The sequence below is a fragment of the Carettochelys insculpta genome, chromosome 12 (genome assembly GCF_033958435.1).
Source record: "Carettochelys insculpta isolate YL-2023 chromosome 12, ASM3395843v1, whole genome shotgun sequence".
NCBI lineage: Eukaryota > Metazoa > Chordata > Testudines > Carettochelyidae > Carettochelys > Carettochelys insculpta.
In genome coordinates this window covers 33,805,305-33,828,481 of record NC_134148.1, presented here as the reverse complement: position 1 = coordinate 33,828,481, position 23,177 = coordinate 33,805,305, and the positions used below count along the sequence as shown (strand labels likewise).

At 45.2% G+C, this 23,177-nt stretch overlaps 1 protein-coding gene across 17 annotated transcripts in view; it reads right to left on the bottom strand.

Moving 5' to 3' along the window:
* The window catches only part of CHD2 (chromodomain helicase DNA binding protein 2), a 101,288-nt gene that overhangs the window by 21,601 nt on the left and 56,510 nt on the right, over positions 1–23,177 (bottom strand). For all 17 annotated transcript variants that reach the window (XM_075006272.1, XM_075006266.1, XM_075006275.1 and 14 more), the window contains 21 exons: positions 23,052–23,113; positions 21,415–21,537; positions 20,727–20,876; positions 19,771–19,904; positions 18,642–18,867; positions 17,700–17,800; positions 16,516–16,560; positions 16,225–16,400; positions 14,607–14,731; positions 13,488–13,704; positions 12,510–12,599; positions 11,043–11,233; positions 8,368–8,556; positions 7,682–7,844; positions 7,143–7,295; positions 6,149–6,220; positions 4,353–4,502; positions 3,260–3,408; positions 1,869–1,965; positions 701–793; positions 100–273 (listed from right to left, as the gene is read on the bottom strand). In XM_075006272.1, the coding sequence (XP_074862373.1) occupies positions 100–273; positions 701–793; positions 1,869–1,965; positions 3,260–3,408; positions 4,353–4,502; positions 6,149–6,220; positions 7,143–7,295; positions 7,682–7,844; positions 8,368–8,556; positions 11,043–11,233; positions 12,510–12,599; positions 13,488–13,704; positions 14,607–14,731; positions 16,225–16,400; positions 16,516–16,560; positions 17,700–17,800; positions 18,642–18,867; positions 19,771–19,904; positions 20,727–20,876; positions 21,415–21,537; positions 23,052–23,113 (2,880 nt within the window). The remainder of the gene's footprint in view (positions 1–99; positions 274–700; positions 794–1,868; positions 1,966–3,259; positions 3,409–4,352; positions 4,503–6,148; positions 6,221–7,142; positions 7,296–7,681; positions 7,845–8,367; positions 8,557–11,042; positions 11,234–12,509; positions 12,600–13,487; positions 13,705–14,606; positions 14,732–16,224; positions 16,401–16,515; positions 16,561–17,699; positions 17,801–18,641; positions 18,868–19,770; positions 19,905–20,726; positions 20,877–21,414; positions 21,538–23,051; positions 23,114–23,177) is intronic.

The following is a 23,177-nucleotide window of genomic DNA, read 5'->3' as shown; positions in this document are numbered from 1 at the left end:
ACAGGGGCTGGGAATCAAACTCCCACAAAGCTGTTACTGCGCAGTGTTTCTCCCAAAACTAACCTCCTGTGATGCACTCTCCTCACCCCAGTGCCATACCTTTTTAGTGGAGCTGCGGATTCTGGGCAACATGTAGATTTCTTCCAATTCCTTCTGTCGCTCCTCTTCCTCCACTTTCTTCCTTTGCTCTTCAGGAATAATATCATCCCAGTCCTTCTGAGACCTCTCGTCCAGCTCAGTCTCTTCTTCCTCCATGGTCGCAAAATTGGCCACCTTAGAAGCAAAAGCACACCCATGGGATCAGAAGTTCCCAATGGAATGTCACCAGACAGAAGTTGGTCCAGTTTCTCTTGAGGACTTTTCCCACATAATCTGTCCTTCAGTCAGTCAGTCTGTTCCTGGTCTCTGTCATCTCTTCCAGCAATCAGCATGGAACAGTACCCGCAGTCTCTAATCTTTGCCCGGAACCTTTGCTAGATTTGCCTTCCAGTTTCTGAAGCTTCTTCTCCACCACCAAGAGCATTTAAAAACCTAAGCACATGCATGTCTTTAGTGGGTCCCACCTACCCATCAAACCTATCAGCCTCACCACTGGTGAGGAACACCTACCTCACTATGGCCAAGACCATTCACTTGCCTACTCTGCTAGCATTCAGTCCCTCTTACTCATTGATCCTTAGGAAACTCATCTGCTTTGTACCTTGAATTGCGACAGCAGCTCATCTGTGGCACTCGAGGACACTTCATTCTCTCGTGTTTCAGCCAGGCGTAAAATCTCATCAATATCCATTTCCTGCCAGTCAGGAAAAAACGATGATAAAATCATAGGAAACACAGCAACAGAAGTGGGAGGGGGACCAGGGACTAACTTGCGAGGTGTGACGGCTAAACACACATCCCTTGAATAAGTGAACAAAGGAAGGTGGGGAAGACAAGTGAACAGCCTGCGAAATACTGAGGGAGTGTCACCATTAAGGACTATCTAGATGGCCCAAAAGGGTACAAAGAGGCATGAGGGTGCGATTGACAAGACAGCCTGAATAGCAAAAAATGAAATTGCTGCATGCTATTTTTTCCACCTGTGATATTGTTCCTTGCAGGGACCTGGCTAAACTCTGCTGAGTGGCTCATGAAAGCACATGGTAACATACAGTCTAACAATCCTGCACTGGGACGAGCAGAGGTGATGCACGCTGACTCCTGTACTTCTGTGGAAGCTACAAATGAAAGCTGAAGAGGGGCTAAGAGGAGTGGAGATGAAGAGGACTCGCCGGGTCCCATTACGACACATTAGCTTATTATTCATACAGCTACAGAGAGCTATGCAGACAAGTAATACTGAACAAGCTTTCACCATTTATTGAAATATGGAGATATACATATCATAAAACTAGAAGGGACTTTGAGAGGTCATCAAGTTCAGCCGCCTGCACTCACAGCAGGGCCTATCCCTGACATTTTCTTTTTTTTTAATCTAACCTGCCCCAGACCCTTAAAAGGCTGCCACAAGGATTGAACTCACAACCCTGGGTTTACAAGGCCAATGCTCTAACTACTGAGATATCCCTCGCCACAACCACAAAGCTCCAGTTTTCTCCAGAAATGTCACTAGAATCGCCACAGTCTGTCTGTCACATCTCTTCCTCTCAAATCCATGTGTTCTCTCACATCAGCTTCTGGAAACTTGAACTTGGTCATCATGACAGAGGTCAGTTTGACAAACCCTGTCAAACGAGTCGCTCTCTCTTATCCACAGAGCAAGTAAAATAAAGCCAAGAAAGCAATGAGTTCTCCCCCCACCCCACAGCACTGCCAATGAAGTGACACCCAGGAAGGCCATCAGAGCAGACCTTGGTTGCTTTAGCTACCTGAGGCTCCGATTCTTCCCCTTCGATCTCCTTGAACAGATCCTCAGCTCCAAATTTCAGAATCGCTGTCAGCTCCTCTTTGTTGAAAGGATTTGAGCTGCAAAGAGTAACAAAGACACAGCTGACTCTCAGGAGTTTTGCAGCTGCTCTGCTATGGCATAAAAACAAACATAAGCCTCCCTCACTAGGCCAGTGTTGTGGTTTAAGTTCTAAATCCTACACTAAGAAAGTCCTTGTGCTCAGTTTCTGATCTCTCCCCACGCTCTGTCAGGAGCTAGGAGTGCTGCCAAGGCAGCATGTTCTATTCCTGGGGGAAGGAGGGCTGCGCACCAAGAGATTCAGTACTGAGCCACATGGCCAACTAAGCAACAGTGGAGATGGGTTCCCAGGAAGGAATGCCCATGTCCAAGAAGGGAAACTATCTTGATGTGTGGACTCATGGAGCGGGTGAAGTGGGGAAGAATGGAAGAGATTCTTGGAATTCACACACCAGGGAAGCCTCTGGTGTGGTAGGAGGGGCAGAGGGAAAGATGCACTTCAGGAGCAAAATTCACTACCGAGTTTCGATATGCACTCAAAACCAGGAACCATTCTTGAAGATCCTACTCGTGAGTGCATTCCAGCCTTGCATAGGAATGAGTCAGTTCTGGGTTCCCATTCCTTTATTGCACAGGCATTACAAAGCATTCACTATTATACTGCAAGAGCAAAGAGGAGAGACCCACCAGTCTGTGAAACCCAGCAGCCTCTCCCTATTCTGTTTTTCCTGAAACCTGCATATGAAATGACCCTTCTGTCTACATCCATCCAGTTATTTGGTCTTTCACCTGTGGCATCAGAAGATGCAGAAGTTGACTACAACCAAGTGGTCCACATGGCCACTTTCTCCCTACAGCACCAGCTGCAGAGTGGAAGAGACTGCAGATCACAATATTAAGGGCCAAGAGAAGTCTCCAACTGATCCTAGTTGGTCACAGCTATGGAGTCAGCATGGAAAAGACGACCAACTGTGTGGGACTTTTATAAACCTAACACCAAATTCTTTCGGTAACCGTGACCTTAGAGGCCCTGGTTAGAAAAAAGTTAACACTCTCTAACAGGAGAAAAAATAGGCCAAAGACCAAGTTAGGAACAAAAAGAGGCCCAAAAGAAAGAAAGAGAGACCAAAAATAGAGCAAACTTCAATATCAGTTATTTTCTTGCTAACTTTGGCATCCCATATAGTTTTGGTAACACCAACAGCTTGAGACAAAATTAGGGGTATGTGACCATTATCAGCTTTTTTGTGCTAGACAGCTACTCTGTCCTCTGATTGCCCAGATCACCATGACAGCTGCATGGCGTATCCCACATACTCCATCTGATGCTCTCCTCTCCACTTAAACACTTACTTGGATCTCCCAGAGTTGTTATCCAGCACGGTACGGCCTGTCGTGTCCATACGCTGGATCACCAGATGGTCCAACACCATCTTTTTCTTGGCTCTTTCGATTATCTCCTCTTCCACTGTCCCCTTTGTGACTAAGCGGTAAATGTTCACCTGAAGGGCAAGCAAAAAAAAAAAGGCAGTGCTATTGTGTGTTTCTACAACATAGAGTCCTGCCTAAGTTACAGTGCGCTTGGTGCTACCTATCAGAAGGTAGCAACAACCTGTCCACATGACCTCTTCTTGCAGATATATCCTGCATAGTATATCTGAACCTCTAAGCCACAACATACTACCCCCTGGGAACAGCTATTCCCAAGAGACTTCCAGACCCACTGAGCTCACAGGAAAGGCTGCTCTTGACAGATCTTCAGCCTGCTTTCTAGATCAGCGGTTCAGTGACACCTTTCAAAAGTACTGTTCGTAGATTTTAAGGCTAGGAATTACCTTTACGACCATCTAAGACTCGCTGCCTGTACAACACAAGCAACAGAACCTCAGCCACTGATTCCTGCCCCGAGTCCATAATAAGAGTTTCAGACAGAGCAGCGGGTGTACGTGTGCAGGCAGATTTATAGAAACAAAAACCACAACAGACTTGCAACGAAACTACAAGTGGAACACGGGCCTGCTCTAAGCCCCAAACTGGCTCCCCAGGCTGGAAACGATCAATAAGCTTTTAGGCCTCTGAACTGTCGCAGTGTCCCCCACTTGGTGCAGAGTTGTGGGCAATTTCAGTTATTAACTAAGAACCACGTGAAATTTGCCTGGTTTAATGAATGACAACTCCCAGCCCAGATTCACAAGCCTACTGAGAGAATCCAGGTCCTATTTCCAGCAAACCCGGGCTGATTTATTCTCGCATCTCAACTTTCCTGCTTACCCGGCGTCACCAAGGAACCTGCAGGACCCCTGAGATCAGACACGAAGGAATGTATTTGCAGAGCCCACAAAACCCCAACACGCCTAGCTCTGCAGCGTCCTGACACAGATGCACGCGCTACTGTGTAGGACTGGACAGAAACACAGTAAAATGGATCCACAGCTGCTCTCCTGACCTGCTTCTTCTGTCCAATTCTGTGAGCCCGAGCCTGAGCCTGCAAGTCATTCTGGGGGTTCCAGTCCGAGTCAAAGATAACCACAGTGTCTGCAGAAGCCAGGTTAATCCCCAGTCCACCAGCTCGTGTCGACAGCAAGAAGCAGAAGTCCTGCATACAATCACAAGAAACGCGTAAAAACTCACATGATATGATCTCGGCTGCTTAAAACCCATACACGAGCAACAGCCCGTAAACTAAAGCAGGTTATGATATATCCCATGCGTCCCCATGTGTAGGGCCCATGTGTTTATGTGGCCAAGTTAAGGAAGAGGAAGGTGCAACCAAACGAAAAGGTTAGGGAGAATGGAAAGGTCTGGGGGTGGGGGTTTATTAAAGACAGAGGAAGTTTGGAGTCGTCATAACAGGGCAGAGAAAAGAGGCAGAGTGTGAAAAGAGTTTGGGACAATGAGGTGCTCAGAACAGAGGCAGTACATGAGAAGGACCCCTCTCTTCTCTAGCAAAAGGGGGAAGGGAAAGACAGAGGACTTGGTATTTGAGCAGCACAGCAAGAGAGGTGGACCAATGTGCAGCAGGAAGAAGGGGTGGGTATTCCTTCTTCCTGCAGCACGCTGGGAGACACTGGTGGGTGTCTGCATCTGACGGGCACGGGCACATGGCTGCCTTCATTGCTCCCTGGGTTTAAGCCACATTAGAACTGCAGATGGGTGCAGCTGACAGAAGGCAGCATGTGCAATGGGAGTTACAGTTAGTGGCAGAGGAGTGAGGATGCTGAAGAGGTGAGTGTTCCTTCCAGATCAGCCCAGTAGGTGTCGCTGTGGGCAGCAGCACACACGGCTTAGCAGGAAGGGCACCTTGGGCTTTTTGCTTCTGAAGGTCGTACCAAGGTGTGTGTTGGGCTCCCCACTGGCAGCCAGCAAACATACGGGCATTTCACTGTACTTGCCCTGGCACCTGTGCAGGGTGATCAGCCCCACACAAAACAAAGCCTCCCACAGACTGTGCAAATTACTGCCTGGGCACACAAGGCAGCAGGACCAAGGCCAGGCTGCTGAAATTACAGGGTCAGGCCAGCCTCCCCTGGGCAGTCCTCTCTGGAGTTCTCTACAAAGCTCCTATTCCCCTCCCTGCCCCTTCCTGCTCCCTTGCTCTCCTATCTGAGCTGCAGACTTTTTTCAGTCTGATTTTTTCCAAGCTTCCTGTTCACCCCAGGCACTTGGCCTTGTCACCTTTTGTTCTTTACAATCAGAGCTCTGGGTTTCCCCGCAAAGTCCAATTTTTTTGCCTGAAGCACAAAGCAAACAAGTGGTACGCATCTGGTCAGCGTGAGCCAGGGAGCAAGCCCAGATGGGAGGGATTAAAAGCTGCAAGGTGTTTGGTCTCCAGGCCTCCACAGCTGCCGCCAGACACCACTTCCTGCCTACACTTCCAGGCAGTCTTTCCTCTGATACTTTTCTCTGACTACATGCTGCAGCCTGTACAAGTCATCAAGTGATTCCTTCATTCCCAGTCCAAAAGGTGCAGTCCTTGAAAGATTCTGAGTCTGATTTTCAGGACCTCCTTTCCGCATCTGGGAGGCTTCAGGGCATTTAATAAGTGACCCTGACAGCCACAAGATACAAAACATGCAGCTCCCATGTCTTCAGTCGCAGCCTGAGCTGCATAGAGCACCATACTCCCACTCCCTTGCACCAATGGCAGTGCGGCTGAGCTGTGAACTCACACAAGCTCGGACATCCCATCCCATTCCCTTCTGAGGTGATTTTTCCTCAGGCAGGAACCCCCGGCTGTTGTACCTCAGAGCCATCAGCATTGAAGTGATCCAGTGCTTGCTTTCGGATCTCCCCTTTGATCGAGCCGTCCAAGCGCTGGAAAGATCAACAATAATGATAAAAGAAAAAGAAAGTAAAGGAACCCTGAGGAATTGCTGCCCCAAAGCTCTGGGAGCTCCACAGTCTCCTGTCCTACATACCTTCAGCTTGGAGCTTTTAATCATTAAAAGTAACTGCTGATTAAAAATAACTGCACTGCTTTAACCTGCTGTGTTGAGGGGGAGGGAGGCAGGGAGCATGCTTAGGCAGCAGTCACACGGTGGGTGACACTTCAGCTCCCATTACAGGCTCCCAGCCAGGAGCTCTGCATTTACAGTCCTCTCTGGAGCTTATCAAAGGATCAAGGCTGATGCAGATGCCTGGAGGAGGAAGAGATGTTTTGCAAAGACTGGGCTTTATTTATTGTACTTTTCCATGTTTAAAACACACTCCTAGCAGCAACGGCCAGGTGCATGTACAATTCTCTACAAACAAGGCGCGGGTGGGCTGGTGAACCGCCATCAACCCAAGAGAAATACAAGGGCGGCTGACTCACCTGAGGCAGAACACACAGGTTTTACAGCCTAGCTTGAATGGCTCTGTCACACCAGCAAGGGAATGCTGCGAGCCCCCTGACAGAACTGCTATGCTATCAGACCCTGAGACATTCACACCTAGAGTCTTTTAGCAAAAGTACATCTGCTCAAAAGACATTGCTTGGAGCTAGGGCTAGCTCTCTGATAGCCAGAACACAAACCACTGAGAGCTTTAATGATCAATACCCACACACTGAATGAATACTCACATCACGAAAGCACCTCCCTCTCTTGTGCTCTTGGCTTCAGCCGCACTTAAGAGGAGCAGGAATACAATGGAGCATCCCAGTTCCCACTTAGATCATGTATGCCCCCCTCAGCACTTCCCAATTTGAACATTCAAGCGAACCCCAAGGGTGAGCTTACCCCTTAACCTTTCTCACCTGGAAAGGGTAGTGCTTGATAGTCAAGTATTCCGCCAGGATGTCCAGCATTCTCACCATCTGGGAGAAGATAAGGACTCTGTTCCCCCTCTCACGCAGCCTGGTCAGCAGTTTGTCCAGGAGAATGAGCTTGCCACTGCTCCTGATTAGAGACTGAAGAAGTAACAATCATTCCAATGGATGTTTCCCACCAGGCCTCGGTATGCACTGCACAGACCAACATGCTCTTGTTGTTCAAGGCAGGTTTGTCCCAGCATTACTGCAACCCCATCACAGGGCTTTGTATGGTGGAGGTCGCTCGACAGAGACCAAGCAATCATAGCCTGCCCTTAAGCTGTATGTCCACCGTTTGATTCTACGCTTTCAATCTAACCATTCACAAGGTTACCCTTAACTGAGAGGCTGGCTGTGGGGAGGAGACTGGGGCATATCCAGGGGACAGAGGCTACAGGAACTCAGCTTATAAGGTATTGTTCTGGGAGGGAGAGAGGAAGGCGGGAGAAGTACTGAGGAAACCAATGACATGTCAAACTACCCACCAACAGCATCTCCGTGCCAGTCTCCCTTTCGTTTTCTTCCGGAGGTTTAATGAGATAGCAGTGGTTGCAGCACTTTTTCAGCTCCATCACAATGTTAAGGAAGCCAGAGGTGCTTCCTCTTGTCCCCTTTGAGAGAGCCTTGTAGTTTCTTGTCAAAATCCACCTGCAGGCAGTGAAACAAAACCCTCAGGTCAGGCCCTGTTCTTTCACTGTGGGGAGCCAGAGGGGCAGTGCAGATAATTACACCAGGGCAGCTGTTTTGTCATCTCTCCCCCATCTCCTTTTCTATGACATGAAACTTTGCTTACTCTTCCCCTGAAATCCCAGCCCTCCTCCTTTGGTGCCATTTAATATTATCAGGCACTACACTAGATTTGTACGCGAACCTCTAGAGAAATGAGAGAGCCTGGTCTCCGCTCTGCATGATGACATGCTCCATTATGTCATCACTGTACTTTAAAAAACAAACCACCCAGTGAGAGTGAATTGTGCCATCTCCCTAGGGACAGGCAACATGTGGGCAAGATGCTATAGTACCTCGCTCTGCTTCTCACCAGAAAGCCTCCCTTGCCACTCATGCTGCATCCCATAACAGCTCGGGGATACAGAACCATGCCTACTAGACACAGAATGAAGGAATCCACCACACCCACTTCCACCAGTAGCTCGCTCAGCAAATGCCTTACTTGTAATACTGCTTCTGCAGGGCAGACATTTCCACTCGGAGAATCTGCTCCACTTTGGCCGGTAGGGATTTCTCCACATCCTTCTTCACCCTGCGCAGAAGGAAGGGCTCCAGGACTTTGTGAAGGCTCTGATAGCCATTCTCTCTCCCCTTCCCATGGTCCTCTTCAAAATCCTCCCAGAACTCAAACCTGGTGGTACAATTTAGGAGAGGCGAGTTAGAATGCCTCTTACCTACACACGGTTCTGTTTACACTGACACAGTGCTAATCAGCTGAGGACCTGAAAGTGCCCTGTAAGTTCTTTATTCCTCACAGTGTGAGCTAGGCAAGTGCTCACCATTTTATAGGAGTGTAAAACGAGAGATTAAGTGGCTTGCCCAAGTTTATAAAACAAACTGGTGACACAGCTTGCAATACACAGTGGTGTCCTAGTCCCTTGCTCAAACCACTAAGTTGCTGCCTTCAGGTATGATCTAGATCTCTGGAACAAAGGGCCAGATCCTCTTTTACCTACAATTAATATCCTACCTCAGGAAACAAAAATGGGATTATAGGACCAACACTGTTATGGCCTTCAGTTCTTTGAGAAAGGGTGTAGAACAGCGGTCTCTGGGGAAAAAGGGAAATTAACTTCATTGGGAGAAGCAACAACACTTAAGAAACCTTCAGAAATTTATGTGGGACTGCAAGAGAAGCTCTGGAATAATGAAAATGTCCGTCTTCAGAAGGCAGGGCTAAACCAACCACAGTTGGCTGCAAATAGTTGCAAATTTTTTTACAGCAACTCTGCATGTGTGTGTGTGTTGGAGAGAGAGAGAGAGAGAGAGAGAGAGTCGTACAGGCCCAATAATCACAGCAGGCCCCAGGTTGTTCCCCACAGAACACAGAAGGATTGAAGGTTCCCACCCAGATTTATTGCCAAACAAGGTACAACACAAGGTGTCAAGTAGGCGCTCCTGAGCCACTGCGCACGTGTACTGCCACAATGGACTGACACAATCAGTCAGAATTCCACTGCCCCCCAGAGCAGACAAAGACATTTACCCCCCACCGCCAAGAAATTATGTTATATGCAGGTACAAACAAACGACACCTCACTGCTGACGAATCAGGTTGCCACCCTCTGATTTTGTCAGGTTATCACCCATCACCCTGTACATTGTGGTTTGATCATCTCTATCCATCATGCTGCCATTTTAGACCCGTTCCTGAGCCTGGGTCTGTATCTGTGAGTAGTAGGTATCAAGGTCTTTTTTTTTTTTTTTTTTTTTTAAAATGAGCTGGTGGTACCTTGTGATTTCAACTTATGACCTGCACCAGTTATTGTTCTGCACCCAGGCTGATTTCCAATTAGTGTTTTGTACTTTCAGCCCTGTCTGTGCCAAGTTCTGCCAGCAGAGGCTGGCCTCTTGCACACAGCTTGGCTTTGCTTTTAGCCATGTTTTGTCCATTGTTGCTCAGCCTTGTGCCTCAAACCAGGCCTGTGCTGTGTGGGCTTAGGGTCTTCATCTTACCATACACGACAAAAAATTTTGGAGACTGGTGATAATAATGAAGATGGTATGTTAAATCTATCGTTCATACCAAGAGTTACATTTTATTTTGGGGGGGAAAAAAAGAAACAACTAAAACTAAACCTTTATTATCAAGGACTCTACTAATAATTCCCTGGTTACAAGGGAAATTACCCTGAAGTAAAATCCTGAAAAATACAGAACATAAAAATATGAGAACAAGTCTCAGATGAGGCTTAGTTCTGATGTACTACAAGAAGGAGCAGCTTCAAACTGAAGGATGGCTGGATATAGGGAACTGTTTCCCAACAAGAAGAGCAATTAGACAACAGAACAGACACTATGAAGCTATAGATTCATCCACAGTGGTAAGGTCCAGTGAGACTAGAGAACACGCTTTGGAGTAATAGCAAGGGAGGTACCTGCGCTATGTGAAGAAGTCAGAGGTTCTTACTCCAGCAGGTTACAATCTTTGCAGCAGGTATATTACATAGCCAAAGGCTCTCCAGTCCTCAAATCAGTGAAAGCCAATGAGACTGAGGATTCTATGATCCCAAGTCACTTTTGAAAAGGGGACTAGGGCATTTTAAAATGCTTTTTACACCTTGATCTTTGGGGTTCCATATTGATCCTTCTCAACTAATGTCACAAGAAGCCCGTCTTTGATCAGTGCTCCCAGGGCAGCAGTTTTTGTACATTCCATAGACCCCTCCAGGGAAAGAAACCTGCCCAGCAGATTTTATTTCAGTTTTGAAATTTGCCTTTTTTTTTTTTTTGCGCCCCCTCCATTATTTTCTTGTCTCATTCACTGGCTTTTTTTAAACGCAAGCTTGGGAAACGGTCTGAACGGTTGCTTAAAACAGGCATTTGGCTCTTTGGCTGGGGCCCTCCCAGTAGACAGAAATGGAGGCAGTGCATTACATTACGCAACCCACCTGCTGCCAGCACAGCTTAGATCTTTTCACCATTCATTTACCTCTCAGTACTTGCCACTTTCCCTCTTCACTGCGTTCCCGCCTAACTCTCACCCGCTCAGTTTCACTCACTTCTTTCTGTATCTTGCAAGCCCCAGTCCCTGTGTTCTCCACATCTAGCCAAGAGATGCCGCTTCACAATGAACACATGCTGGTATCTGTTGAAGTACACAGTAAGAAGGCTTACTTCTCCGGCATGATAAAGTGCAGCAGTGACCAGAGCTCTTTGAGAGAATTCTGAAGCGGGGTCCCAGTGATCAGGAGCCTGTGGTTGGACTTGAAATCAATCAGAGTTTTATACAGCAGAGAGTCATCATTCTTCAACCGATGGGCTTCGTCCACGCCCAGAAAAGCCCAATTAATGCTGCCCAGAACAGCCTGGACCAAAAAACAAAACCAAAAGGGAACACCATATCAGACGGGTCCCGCAAGAGTTTTACATTAATTTCTCCGTGGGCCTAAAGTCAGCTATCTAGCACTGTAACAACTGCAACCATGATGTTCTATTCAGACTCCTATACTTCACCCATCACTGTGGTATGTGAGCACCTTTGTGCTTGACCAAGACGCGCGGCCTTCGGTGGCACACCTGTGGGACGCAGCCCTTCAACTCTTGCTCCACTCACAGGTGAGCAGAAGTGTTTAAAAGAGAACATGTTATGAAATTCCCCAAACTTATTAAGTGTCAGAGAGGGGGCCGTGTTAGCCTGTATCTTCAAAATCAACAAGAAGTCCTGTGGCACCTTATAGACTAACAGATATTTTGGAGCATCAGCTTTCGTGGGCAAAGACCCGCTTCCCCACTCATGCATCTGACAAAGCGGGTCTTTGCTCACGAAAATTTATGCTCCAAAATATCTGTTAAACATATTAAGGGATTTTCTGCAAATAGATGGCTTTACATCAATTGCTCTTTTTAAATTCCAAAAGCACACTTCTTCCCCACCCCACTTTTCTCTTCCTTTAATCCATCCTCCCCTCACCTTCCAGGATTGCAGAGTCCCTGCTGTGCTCACAAGCTCCAGCATGCACTGGGCTACAGCAGTATCAATGCCAGATCAGCTAATCTGCCTGTGGGGATGCAGCAGTAAGACCTCCTGATCACTGTTTTCTTTCCTTTTTCCAATTCTCTACTCTCTCATAGAATTCAGTGACTCACTGGTTGGGTTGCCTGTCACACTCCAGGTAGCTAAAATCCATGTGATAGCAGCTCTCCCATATGCATTATTCCTTATTCTACTATCCCAGTTCCAACACCCAACCCTCCCAACCCCACATCAAACAGCTGAAGGGAGCAAGGGACTGTACAGTTTTGTTCGTCTGACTGGGTATGTTAACAGCCCAAATCAAGACAGGTGCAGCTAACTTAGACACCACAGTGAGAGATGCCTTGTAAGTAGGTTGGATCATAAGCAATACCACTGCTATGCTATATTTATACCAGACTTTGTGTTTTTGTAAGCACATCAAATAAAGGTGGGTTGCAGCTTTGTGTTCTCAGTCACTAGAGGGGTGATGGTGGGGGATGAAATAGCTCTGGATCATCATCAGATGTTCTCTGCACACAGTGCAAGACACACAGGTTGGGAGACAGGCTTCCCCACCCATGCAGCACCAGGAAGTTTACGTAAAATATCTCTTGCCCACTACACACCTTATCTTTGAGGAGGATCTCGTACGTTGTGATAAGTGCATTGAACTTCAGCCTTTTAGTCTGAGAATGAATCCACTCATATTCACGGATCTGGGTGAGAAGAGAACAGTTCAGATGCAAACTTCAGAATTAAAGGGACACTCTCCATTATCATCATCTGTGGTACCTACAGGTCACCCCCCATCAAGAATATGGCCCCACTGTACTAAGTGCTGCATCTGTACGGTAAAAGACAGGCTCCCCAAAGCATCCATGCTCTACAGAGGGGAGACACAAAGGGTGAGCGAGAGGAGGGATTATCCTCCTCATGGATGATGGGGAACTGAGACACAGAGATCATGACATTTACCCAATCTCAGAGAAGCATTCTGCGGCATGGCCAGTAATTTAAACTAGATATTCTGGGCCATTTAAGCCTCCCATCATCTGAATTAATTTGATATTGTCTCATTATTAGTCACAATCTGAGGCTTCCTTTGATTACAGCAAGAAAAGTTTAGGTTGGACATTAGGAAAATTTTCCTAATTGTCAGGGTGGTTGATTCCTGGAATAAATTGACCAGAGTGGTTGTAGAATCTCCAATACTGAAGATATTGAAGAACAGATTAGATAAATATCTAACCGGGATAACCTGGACGGTGCTTGGACCTGCCATGAGTGCAGGGTACTGGACCTCATGATCTCTTGAGGTCCCTTCCAGTTCCAGTATTCTATGATTCTATATTGCCCAGTGAAGTCCTATCAGTCTGCACCTCCATTGCTCCATAAAACAATCATTGTACACAGGCTCTTTAAGGGATTCAGAAGGCCGAGGCCTGTAACCTAGTTAAGCTGCCCAAATGGCAGTTATACCAGCTGTAACATCACAACCCAGAGTTCACCTCTCTACTGAACCATATGTTACATATGAACAGTGCACCGAGATTTGCTTGCTGAGTGAGGCTCTCCCCCCACCCGCCTGTCTCTTGTTTACACACCGTGTTTCTGCTCATCATGTCTCCTATGTAAACGACCACATTAATCTCTGGTGCCCAGACTTCAAACTCTCTCTGCCATGAGGTCAGTGTAGACAAGGGCACCACTATCAAAAAGGGGCCATACAGCTGATGCTGATAGAAGAGATAGGAGAGGAACGATATTGTCTGGATGGTCTTCCCCAAGCCCATTTCATCAGCCAAGATCACACTGTTGTTCCTGAAAGATGGAGAAACAAAAATAAAGATGCAATTAATATCATGCTGTATCAATTTACTAAGTGCCAACACGTAACGACAGCAAATGAAAGACAGGCTTTGCAAAAGGTCACTGAAACACTGCCAAACAAATCCCAAAGCAATTCAGACTGAACTGCTCTACAGAGAATCACCTGTGAGCGACACGGTCAAAGTTTGGACTGAATTTGCCACTGAGATTGGCAAGCACATGCAAGGCCAAAAGAAAAACGTCAGGGTACAGATTTAGACAAGCATTTTTCAAATTGTCTCTCTCCTCTTCTACAGGAGATGGCTCAAGCAAGCGGGGGTGGTGGGGGGTAGAGGTTTATCCTTTGATTATCAGAAAAACAGGGTTTGCCACATTGGAGTTGGCCAATGGATCAAACACAGTATTCCGTCTCTGAAACACTGAGTCAGAGAAAAACACCTGCCCATGCATATCACACGCCACCCCTCACAGAGCAAAGAGAACAAAAGATGCTTTTGTTTTCTCTGTCTCTTACAAGTCACATTTTAACAAAGGCCTCTATTTGCCAATTCTCCAGTGCTCAAGAAACAGCAATGCAGTCATATGGTGCTTCGTGTGCATATGTTCATACTGAAGCAATGGGTCTCTCCCTCCCACCACAGAGAGAATTTTCCCTCCTCATTTATCAGAAGGCCTGGGCATTTTTGCTGGACACAGGCAACAGTGTTTGAGATCCTGAGATTTAAAGGTGCTGAAGCATGGCAGGTAAAAATACAAAACATCAAAACAATAGGGTCAGATCCTACAGTGGTGTAACAGGGAAACACCAGGAATAAATACAGCTCACTACATCTAAGAACAAGTCAATGCTACCACCCTGAACAAAACTACAGCATTACAAGAGAATTACATACTTGCACCATGAGTGGGCAAGCCAGTTAAGCCCCTCCAACTGGTAATCACGGAGCTCCAGGTTCTCTCCACCAATGTAAGAAGGCTGTTTCTTCAAAGCAACAAACCTGGGTCTCTGCTTCAACACCTGAAAAGGCATAATCCTTAAACTCACTGAAGAGAAGAATGAAGCAGGCCTTCAAACTCAGTGAATAAAAACTGCTGTGGTACAGCAGATACATCTCTGGTATGCCATACTCAGAATATCAGAGCTTTAGAACAGCCCAAGGAATGCAAAAAGCCGTAGCACAGAACATGCTGACGAATTGTCACAAAAGACCTCTTCCCTGCCTCTTTTCTTTGCTTCCTTCTCTTATTATCTCCATGCCCCCTACATCTTCTATTCCTATTCCTGCATGGTGTGCTGCCTTTCTTCTCGGGAATAATGTACATTTGCATTTCTAACTCAGCTTGTATATGTGGCTCCCAAGGCATCTTACAAATATTAAGCCTCACTTCCATCTGTGGGGTACAGAAGTATTATCGTGCCCAGTTTACCCATGGGATAGGATGCAAAGGGATTCATCTATCTGTAGCTTTAAACCAAATAACTGTTCAAAACCAGTAAGCATCCACTCAAAAGTACTTGCAGACAACTCAGCGCTAAGCAGAAATCTATTTTCCCCACTAAGGAAGAAGACTGGTATGCCTTATTTCCTCTTGGATCAACAGGAGTTGTAGAAAAGACAACATATTTATCCAGGAAGGCTGAGGTATTTTAGATCAGTGTTTCACAACCAGTGGTACATGTATCCTTTGTGGTACACTGAGGTCTTCCAGGCAGTACATCAACTCTAGATCTAGATATGTGCCTACTTTTACAACAGGCTACATAAAAAACACTAGTGAAGTCAGTATAATCTAAAAGTTCATTAAGACAATGAACTTGTTTTTACTGCTTCATATACCTTACACTGAAATGTAAGTACAATATTGCTATTCTAATTCATTTATTTAATAATAAGATGGTAGAAATTCTGCAAGTTTTCAGTAGTAGTCTGCTGTAATATTTCTGAATGTTTTTGTTAGAATTTAAGTGAGTTGTACCTTGGTGGTATGCAAAACAAATCTGACTTCAGCAAAGGGTAAAGTAATCTGGAAAGGTTGAATGGCACTTGTTTCAAGACCTCAGATTACCAGAGGACCATGTTTCTCCACCAGTGGCATGTGAGAGAAGTCTGGGGGTTCTTAACTATATTTTAAAGGAGTATTTTTTTTGGAAAAAAAAAAAAAAAAAAAAGGTTGAGAAACACTCTTTTAGATTTATTACAGATACTTCCCACTGACAAAGTTCAGTTGTCATGAAAGCGTTCTGCAAAGCAAGTCTCAGCCAGTGTTTTTCAAGGGACAAATGATGAATGTTTTGGGGCTTTAAGGATTGGGAGAAGAAACTGGAAAGGACTCAGAGACCCTCAGGAAAAGGAACTGATGTTCCTGAGAGACAAAGGCAAAGGTGATCTAAAGTGACAGCCGTTCCCTTTAGGAAGTCCTGCACTGTGTATCAGCTGAATACTATGAGAATGTGGGCATTCGGAAACCCAGAGCAAACCCAACAACCAGAAAGAAGGGACGTGCACAAACCTTGCAGTCCCGTGTGGGAATGGTTTTGGAGTTGTTGCGATTGTTGAAGCTGTCGATGCAGTGTTGAAACTTCCTGCTAATCAGGGCCTCGTCTTCCCAGCTGCACTCGGCGTACGGCAGTCCCATCCACTTGCACAGATATTCGGGCTCATTAGAGGACATTTTCCGGCTGTGAGCTGCAACACATTAGACAGAAACACAACTGTGGCAACGACTAATGCCTCCACAAGACAGGTCACATCTAATAGTGTTGTTTAGAGGAACCAGCGGGGTAGTTAAAGGCCACCTTACCTGGGAACTCAGAATGTCCCATTGCAGACTTGTTGGTCTTCACAGCTGTTTTACAGAGCAAACAAAGAAGGATTTTAATGTCTTAACCACCAGTAGGGGGTGCATAAAGGATTTCCTATAGTTCTGACTAGTTAGGAGGGCTATTTAAGAAGTTCTCTGCAAGACATAGGAAGATTATTAGAAAACACCACTCAATGTCTTGAGACTTAGTTTTCAAAGGCACTAGATAACCCTCAGCTCCTACTGAGATCAGCATGATGTTACTGAGGTGCTCTGATAGTGACTCCACCACATTTTGTCATCGCTCATAGAAAACCTGACCCTGAGTGGACATGCAAGTTTCACTGTTGCACAGTGTCATCCCGAGCGGTCCTCACAACATTCTATTTTGCTCTTCCACATCTTCCATCCACAGATTTCACAGAGCTTTACAGAGTCGGGATGTTAAAGAGCAAGTATCTGGTAACCAAGTAACTGCCAAAATTTCTGTGGGTTACTTGATTAATTGCCCCTGCCCAACCTGCCGCTCTGCATTTAAAAGGCTGAGCGGGCACACAGGATGCCTCAGCTTCTGTCCCCGCTGTGGGGATCAGGCTCTCCCCCAACCCCTGCCACTCTGAAAGGCAGAGCGTCGGGGGAAGAGGCTGATTCCCATGGCAGGGACAGAAGCTGAGCCACCTGTGTGCTGTCTCAGCCTTTTAAATGCAGAGCAGCAGTGGGGGAAACTGCCTGTTCCCAGTGCAAGCAGGGATACAGGCTGATCCAGTCACTCCCTCTTTACTTAGGGGACAGAGGAGTTATGGGTAACCGGCAGAACTAACCGATAAACAGTTGTTTACCCATTAGTCATGTAACCAGATACTTTACTGCACCCTTAACAAAGAGTAACACATTAGAAGTCATGGCACCCCTAGGAAATATGGATTATTAATCCCACTTTACAATGAACAACTGGAGCAAAGGGAGAACAAGGAACTTGCTCAAGTTGTTTGCAGATACGTTACTAGAACACAGATCTCCTGTGTTTTAACATCTAGATTTCCACATATTACAGACTGTGCTGCACCAGTTTATTCCCCAGAGATGTGTGAAAACAGCACACACACCATCTCATGACCCAAGTAAAAATACAAATTTTTTTGATCTTACTATTCTTTGTTTGAAAGCTGCACTATCCCACTTACCAATCACTCTCTCCACTATCTGATACTGTTTGTTCAACTCTGCAGCAAGCTCCTGTTGACAGTTGAAATATTCTACATCTTCAGGAGACACCTTGCCTAGCCTGGAGAGACAAGAAACAGGAGGGGCTGGAGCATGTGTAAGAACAAGTCTACTTCTGCTCACTTCGTAGACCAGCTATTAAAACTCTACCAGACTTTACAATTTCATGAGCTAGGGTAACTCAACCCCAGCTGACAACTGCTTATCAGATATTCCTCAGAATGCTTCTAAAGGAACAGGGCACACTCAGCTTCTAAACACAGAGTGAAAGGAGTATAAAAACCATATGGAGACAAGCCTTTAATTTCTATTCAACATGGGCAGCCAAGAGGCAACGTATGAGTCAAGACTGAACATGGCCTGCCAAAACACAGATACCATCTGTAGTTCCAGCTCGTGCTGTTTCATCTTGATCAGAATGAAGCTACAAGTACGTACACGCAACCCCACTTTTTGCATCCATGTGCAACTAGCCCTCTGGCACTTGGCCCAACAGTCAGATTTGGGTGATTTCTTGAGCACTGCCTCCAAACTGACTTACACCATGACCACAAGCACGATAATCACGAAACTGCTGTTGAACAGAAGGGAGAGTTCTCTTGTCCAGACAGCATTAAAGAAAACAGTTCTTGAGCCCTACTCTCAGCTGGATACACTTTGCAAAAGGAAGCCCAGGTGGGGCCAAAGAGGGACAAACAAGGAATTATCAGGCTATTCAATTTTCCATCATAACCAACAGCAATATCCCTTATTGAAGATGACAGCAATGATCCAGCATGGCCCATGAGCTCCTGGCAAGTTGTCTGAACAGCCGTCACTTGGGCTAAGCTCAGATGGCCCCTGCTATGAAAGAACCACCCAAGTAAGGCTCCCCACCCATTTTTGTCCTAGGTAAAACATACCATTGCTTGATTTCATCTTCTTTTTTCTTGAAGTTCTCTAGTTTTTTCAGGCCTTTCACCTTCTGCTGCTGCAGGGACTCCTCACTCTCCCACGTGCTGTGAATATACGACCAGCCCTTCCACTTTATCAAATATTGAACCTCTCCCTCATCTTTTTCAGGGTCAAAGTCGGCGCTGGGGTTGCCGTTGGCTTCAGTCTCATACACAGTGGTAGAAGCACCCGTGGCTTTAAAAAAAAATTGCAAATTAAATTGAATTGAAATTGGTGCTCTTGTTGAAACAAACTGAATAGTGTTGAAACAGGGAATTCTTTTGCTAGATGGTAGATATTTTATGTCTGCACAAGGGACATCCTATAACCCCCCTGTACTTACAACAACCATAAAAAAGTAGCTCTATACCCAAAATAGCCTTTAGAATTTTTTTAAGGTACATTAGAAGCAGGAAGCCTTCCAAACAATCAGTGGGGCCACTGGACTAGTGAGGTGCTAAAGGAGCACTCAAGGAAGACAAAGCCATTGTGGATAAGTTAAATGAATTCTCCCCACTGGTCTAAACTGCAGAAGAGGTGAGAGAGGTTTCCACTTCTGAGCCATTCTTTTCAGGTGACAAATCTGAGCAACTGAGGTGTCAAAAGAAGCGGTTTTTGAACCAAATGATTATATTAAACAGTAACAAGACACCAGGACTAGATGGCATTCACTCATGAGTTCTGAAGGAACCCAAACATGAAACTGCAGAACGCCTAATTGTGGATGGTTTAAAATCAACATCTGTACCAGTTGATGGAGAATAGTTCTATTAATGCTAGTTTTTTAAAAAAGCTCCAAGGGCAATCTGGGCAATTATTAGTTTGGTATGCCTAACTTCAGTACCATGTAAATCAACTGAAATCATAGTAAAGAATGGTATTATCAGACACCCAAATAAACACCTTCGGGAAGAGTCAACCTGACTTTTGTAAAGGGAAATAGATCATGCCTTTCCAGTATTAGTATTGAGGGGGGTCAATATCTTTCTCCACTGAAAAAATCCCACACAGTTCAGCTGCATGGCATCAGTGCAAAAGGACCCAGAGCATGCATGTGACTAGGCCTAGAGTCCTTGTCTGACTTTTGAAGCTACACACCTCCTTTCTTCCCAACCCTGACGTCGAGGACTTTCTCAATGGTCTCACTGTTGTCTTGCTGTTCATCGGCTCCTTCCCCAGTCATTTCAATCAAGTCATCGGAATCCGTCTCAAAATCATCATCTTCTTTGTAACTGCACAAGACCAGATACCATGATAGTCAAAAGCTCTTGGCTTCCCATAAATCGAAAGCCACGCGCACGCGGTGTCGCGTGGCACAGTGAAGTCCCACCAGCAACTATTTTGAATGTGACTGTATACCACACTACTCAAGTTTCTGAGATCAGCCATCTGGCTTGTCTGAAATGCTCTGCCTCTTAACAGGGTCAGTTATACTGAACCAGACCAGCAGTTCATCTAGTTCAGTCCCCTGCCTCTGACAGTAGGCAGCTGCTTCAAGAGTCAAAAGAAACCCAGCATTAAGCAGTTATGAAATAAACTGCCTGTAGAGTAAGTTTCTTTCTATCCCCACTGATGAAAGGATGTTTTATTCTGTGAACGATGAGGGTAATAGCCTGCTGAACGCTTCAAAAGATGCCCATCAGATGCTGGGAACCTGTATTTCACCTTTCACAAGCTTTCATCTATCTGCACCCTGGCAATTTTGCATCCATTTCTGTCTAATATTTTGCCCTTCAATGGCATCTTTAATTTGATCTCTAAGAACTTTGGAAAAATTAACTAAACCTCCCAGCACTCTTTTGAGGTAGTAAGCAAGTACTGTATGCTTTACATATGGATACCAGGAGCTATGGAGAGGTTAAATGACCAAGAACCTGACCCTGTAATGAGAACTCTGCATGAAAGGGAGTGTGGCTTGAAGCAGCATATGGGCTTGCCCTCTAGGTTCACCTTACCTTGCTGCAGATCATACAGTGAGTTGGACATTATCCAGACATCCTTGCATCTGAACCCCAGCTTTCATTATACTGTGTAACTCAAAAATCCTGCAGTACCTGACATTTTTGGCTGCTCTGCGCCGGGTCTGCCTTTTGGGAGTCTCATCATCGTCATCATCGTCTTCATCTTCAGAAGAATCTTGTTTTTTTCTCCTCTTCCCACGTTGGGGCTTGTGGGGCTTTTTAACACTGGTTTTGACCACTGCTCTACAATGAGTATTAACAAAAAGATATAATACTGTGCGTTGGACACAAGGAGTGCATTTCAGCAAGACTTCCCAATCCATGAGGAAACATATACCTAAAACACCAGACGCCTAGAACCTAAATCTCTTCTGATGTACACCAGTAAAACCAGGAACAGCTCCACCAACATCAGTAGAATTACACCAATGTGAAGCAGGTGTACGTGAGACTCAGGCCACAGAATAAGTGGTGATAATATTAACGAGGGAAAAGAGCAGCACAGGCATGCAGACAATTCCCTCCCACCTCAATGGGTGAATGGTCCCTCCTGCAGATTCTCCAGTCACTTAATGAACTACTCAGAGGATGAGGTTTCCAACTGTTTCCCCCAGGAGGCTACTGCACACTTTGGCTGACTGCTAATTTGTCCTTTTGCTGCTACCAGAATACACACCTGCTCCCAGAGCAATTTCTTATAGAATGGAATGTCACTGGCAAGGTACCTCTAAACGCACTGGAAATTCAATATTGGAGGAAAATAAATTCAATCCATCCTCACCTTCTCAGGACCGGTCTCCTGGCTTTGACTTTCTTATGTTCTGGTTCACTGTCTGCACTCGTGCCATGTTCCCCTCTGTTTCCATCCTCTTCTCCCCCAGACACCTGTCTTTTCCATTTACCTCTAAGGACAAAGACAAAAGTCAGGCAGGACAGTGAAAGTATAACATCACTGGCTGGTTAAGCAGAGTGTCAAGTCAGCTGGTTTAACGGCCACTCATGTGCTAGGGGAGACAAAGTTCAACCCCACCATTACTGTATAATCAATTGTTCAGCATGGGCAGGAGGGAAAGCACCTGAATTTCATGTTCCGATTTCCCTACTTCCAGCCATGTACTCAATCACCAAGACTTTACCTGGGCAAGGTATGCATTTTCTGAAGTCACAGCAATGCTGGAGTTACAGTAGCATGGTACATTTAATAGAGCTTAATTTCTTACAGCCTGAAATGTAAGCGCTCACTTTTATTTTTAATATTTGTTTATGTATTCTGAGCCTATCTGGGGAACCGTAAGAGTGGTTTCTAGAACTACTACCTTAATATTTCTGAACAGCATTGACTTTGGAATAGTGAGGGTGATCCATCTTATGCATGCACATACGTATATTTTAGGTTCTCTCACAACCTTGTTCTGCTGCTCCTTGTTGTATCAAGTTACGTACAAATTAGTTAAAGCTCCAGACACTTAAAGACTTTCACGAGCATAAGAAAAGGACCTAGATTTTGTATGTTTTCACCAGGATAAAATTCTCTCATTACTGGTAAGACAAGCCTGTAAGAACATGATGGATGCAAAAAGTGTCATTCCATGAATGTAAATAAATACAGTAAAGCAGGTTAAGAATTTGTACTTTATTTTACTGCATGATAGTTTTCCAGACCATCTATCTACTATTTTATAATAGAGGAATATACAACTTAATATGCTGACTAAAATACACCATGCAAATATCTCTAACCAAAACTTTTTTAGAAGCTGAGCACTTTAGCTTTCTTTGCCAATACTGGAAACCTGAAAAAAACATTAACATTAAGCTACTATATGAACAAGCCAAAAGAGGTGAAATCAATTAAAAGGCTGAACCTCTATAATCTGGTACCGTGAGGACCTGACCGGTGCCAGATGAGACAATCTGCTGGACCAGAGGATGTCAATATGGCCTGGCAGCGTTACCAACACTTCCTTTGCTTAATTGTCTCTTAGAAGATATTTAGTGGTAAATTACAGCTAAGTAAGAGTATAGAACACTGAGAGCCAGGACTGGTGGCTGGAAACAAATTTTAAGGGACCACAGGAAACTTGGCCTCAGACATAAATGGTCATCTGGCTAACTACAAGCATGAATTATGGATGTTGCCAGATGAGAGAGTTCTGGATTAGAGAGGTTCAACCTGTAGCAGCAAAAGCAAAGTTGACTGGTTCCATGATGAAGCTAAGTGCAAAAATGTACAGGTTTTCCCCTTCCAGGAAGTTGTTTCATTTTTAATAATTTGAAGTGTCATTAATGAAAACAGATCAAATTAGTTGTATGTATTTTTATCTTTACAGTGTTACTCAAACACAGCTGAACTCAAAATGCCTGCTAAAATTTAGAATAAAACCCAAACAATTCAAAACCCTCTCCATAGAGACTTACGTTTTTCTCATTTGCTTCTGGCCTCTTCTTTTCGGGCTCTCATTTTCAGAGTCACTACTTGCCTTTAATTAAAAGAAAAGAACAGGCTGTAGACATCACTAAACAGAGACTCTTTTAGGAAGCAAC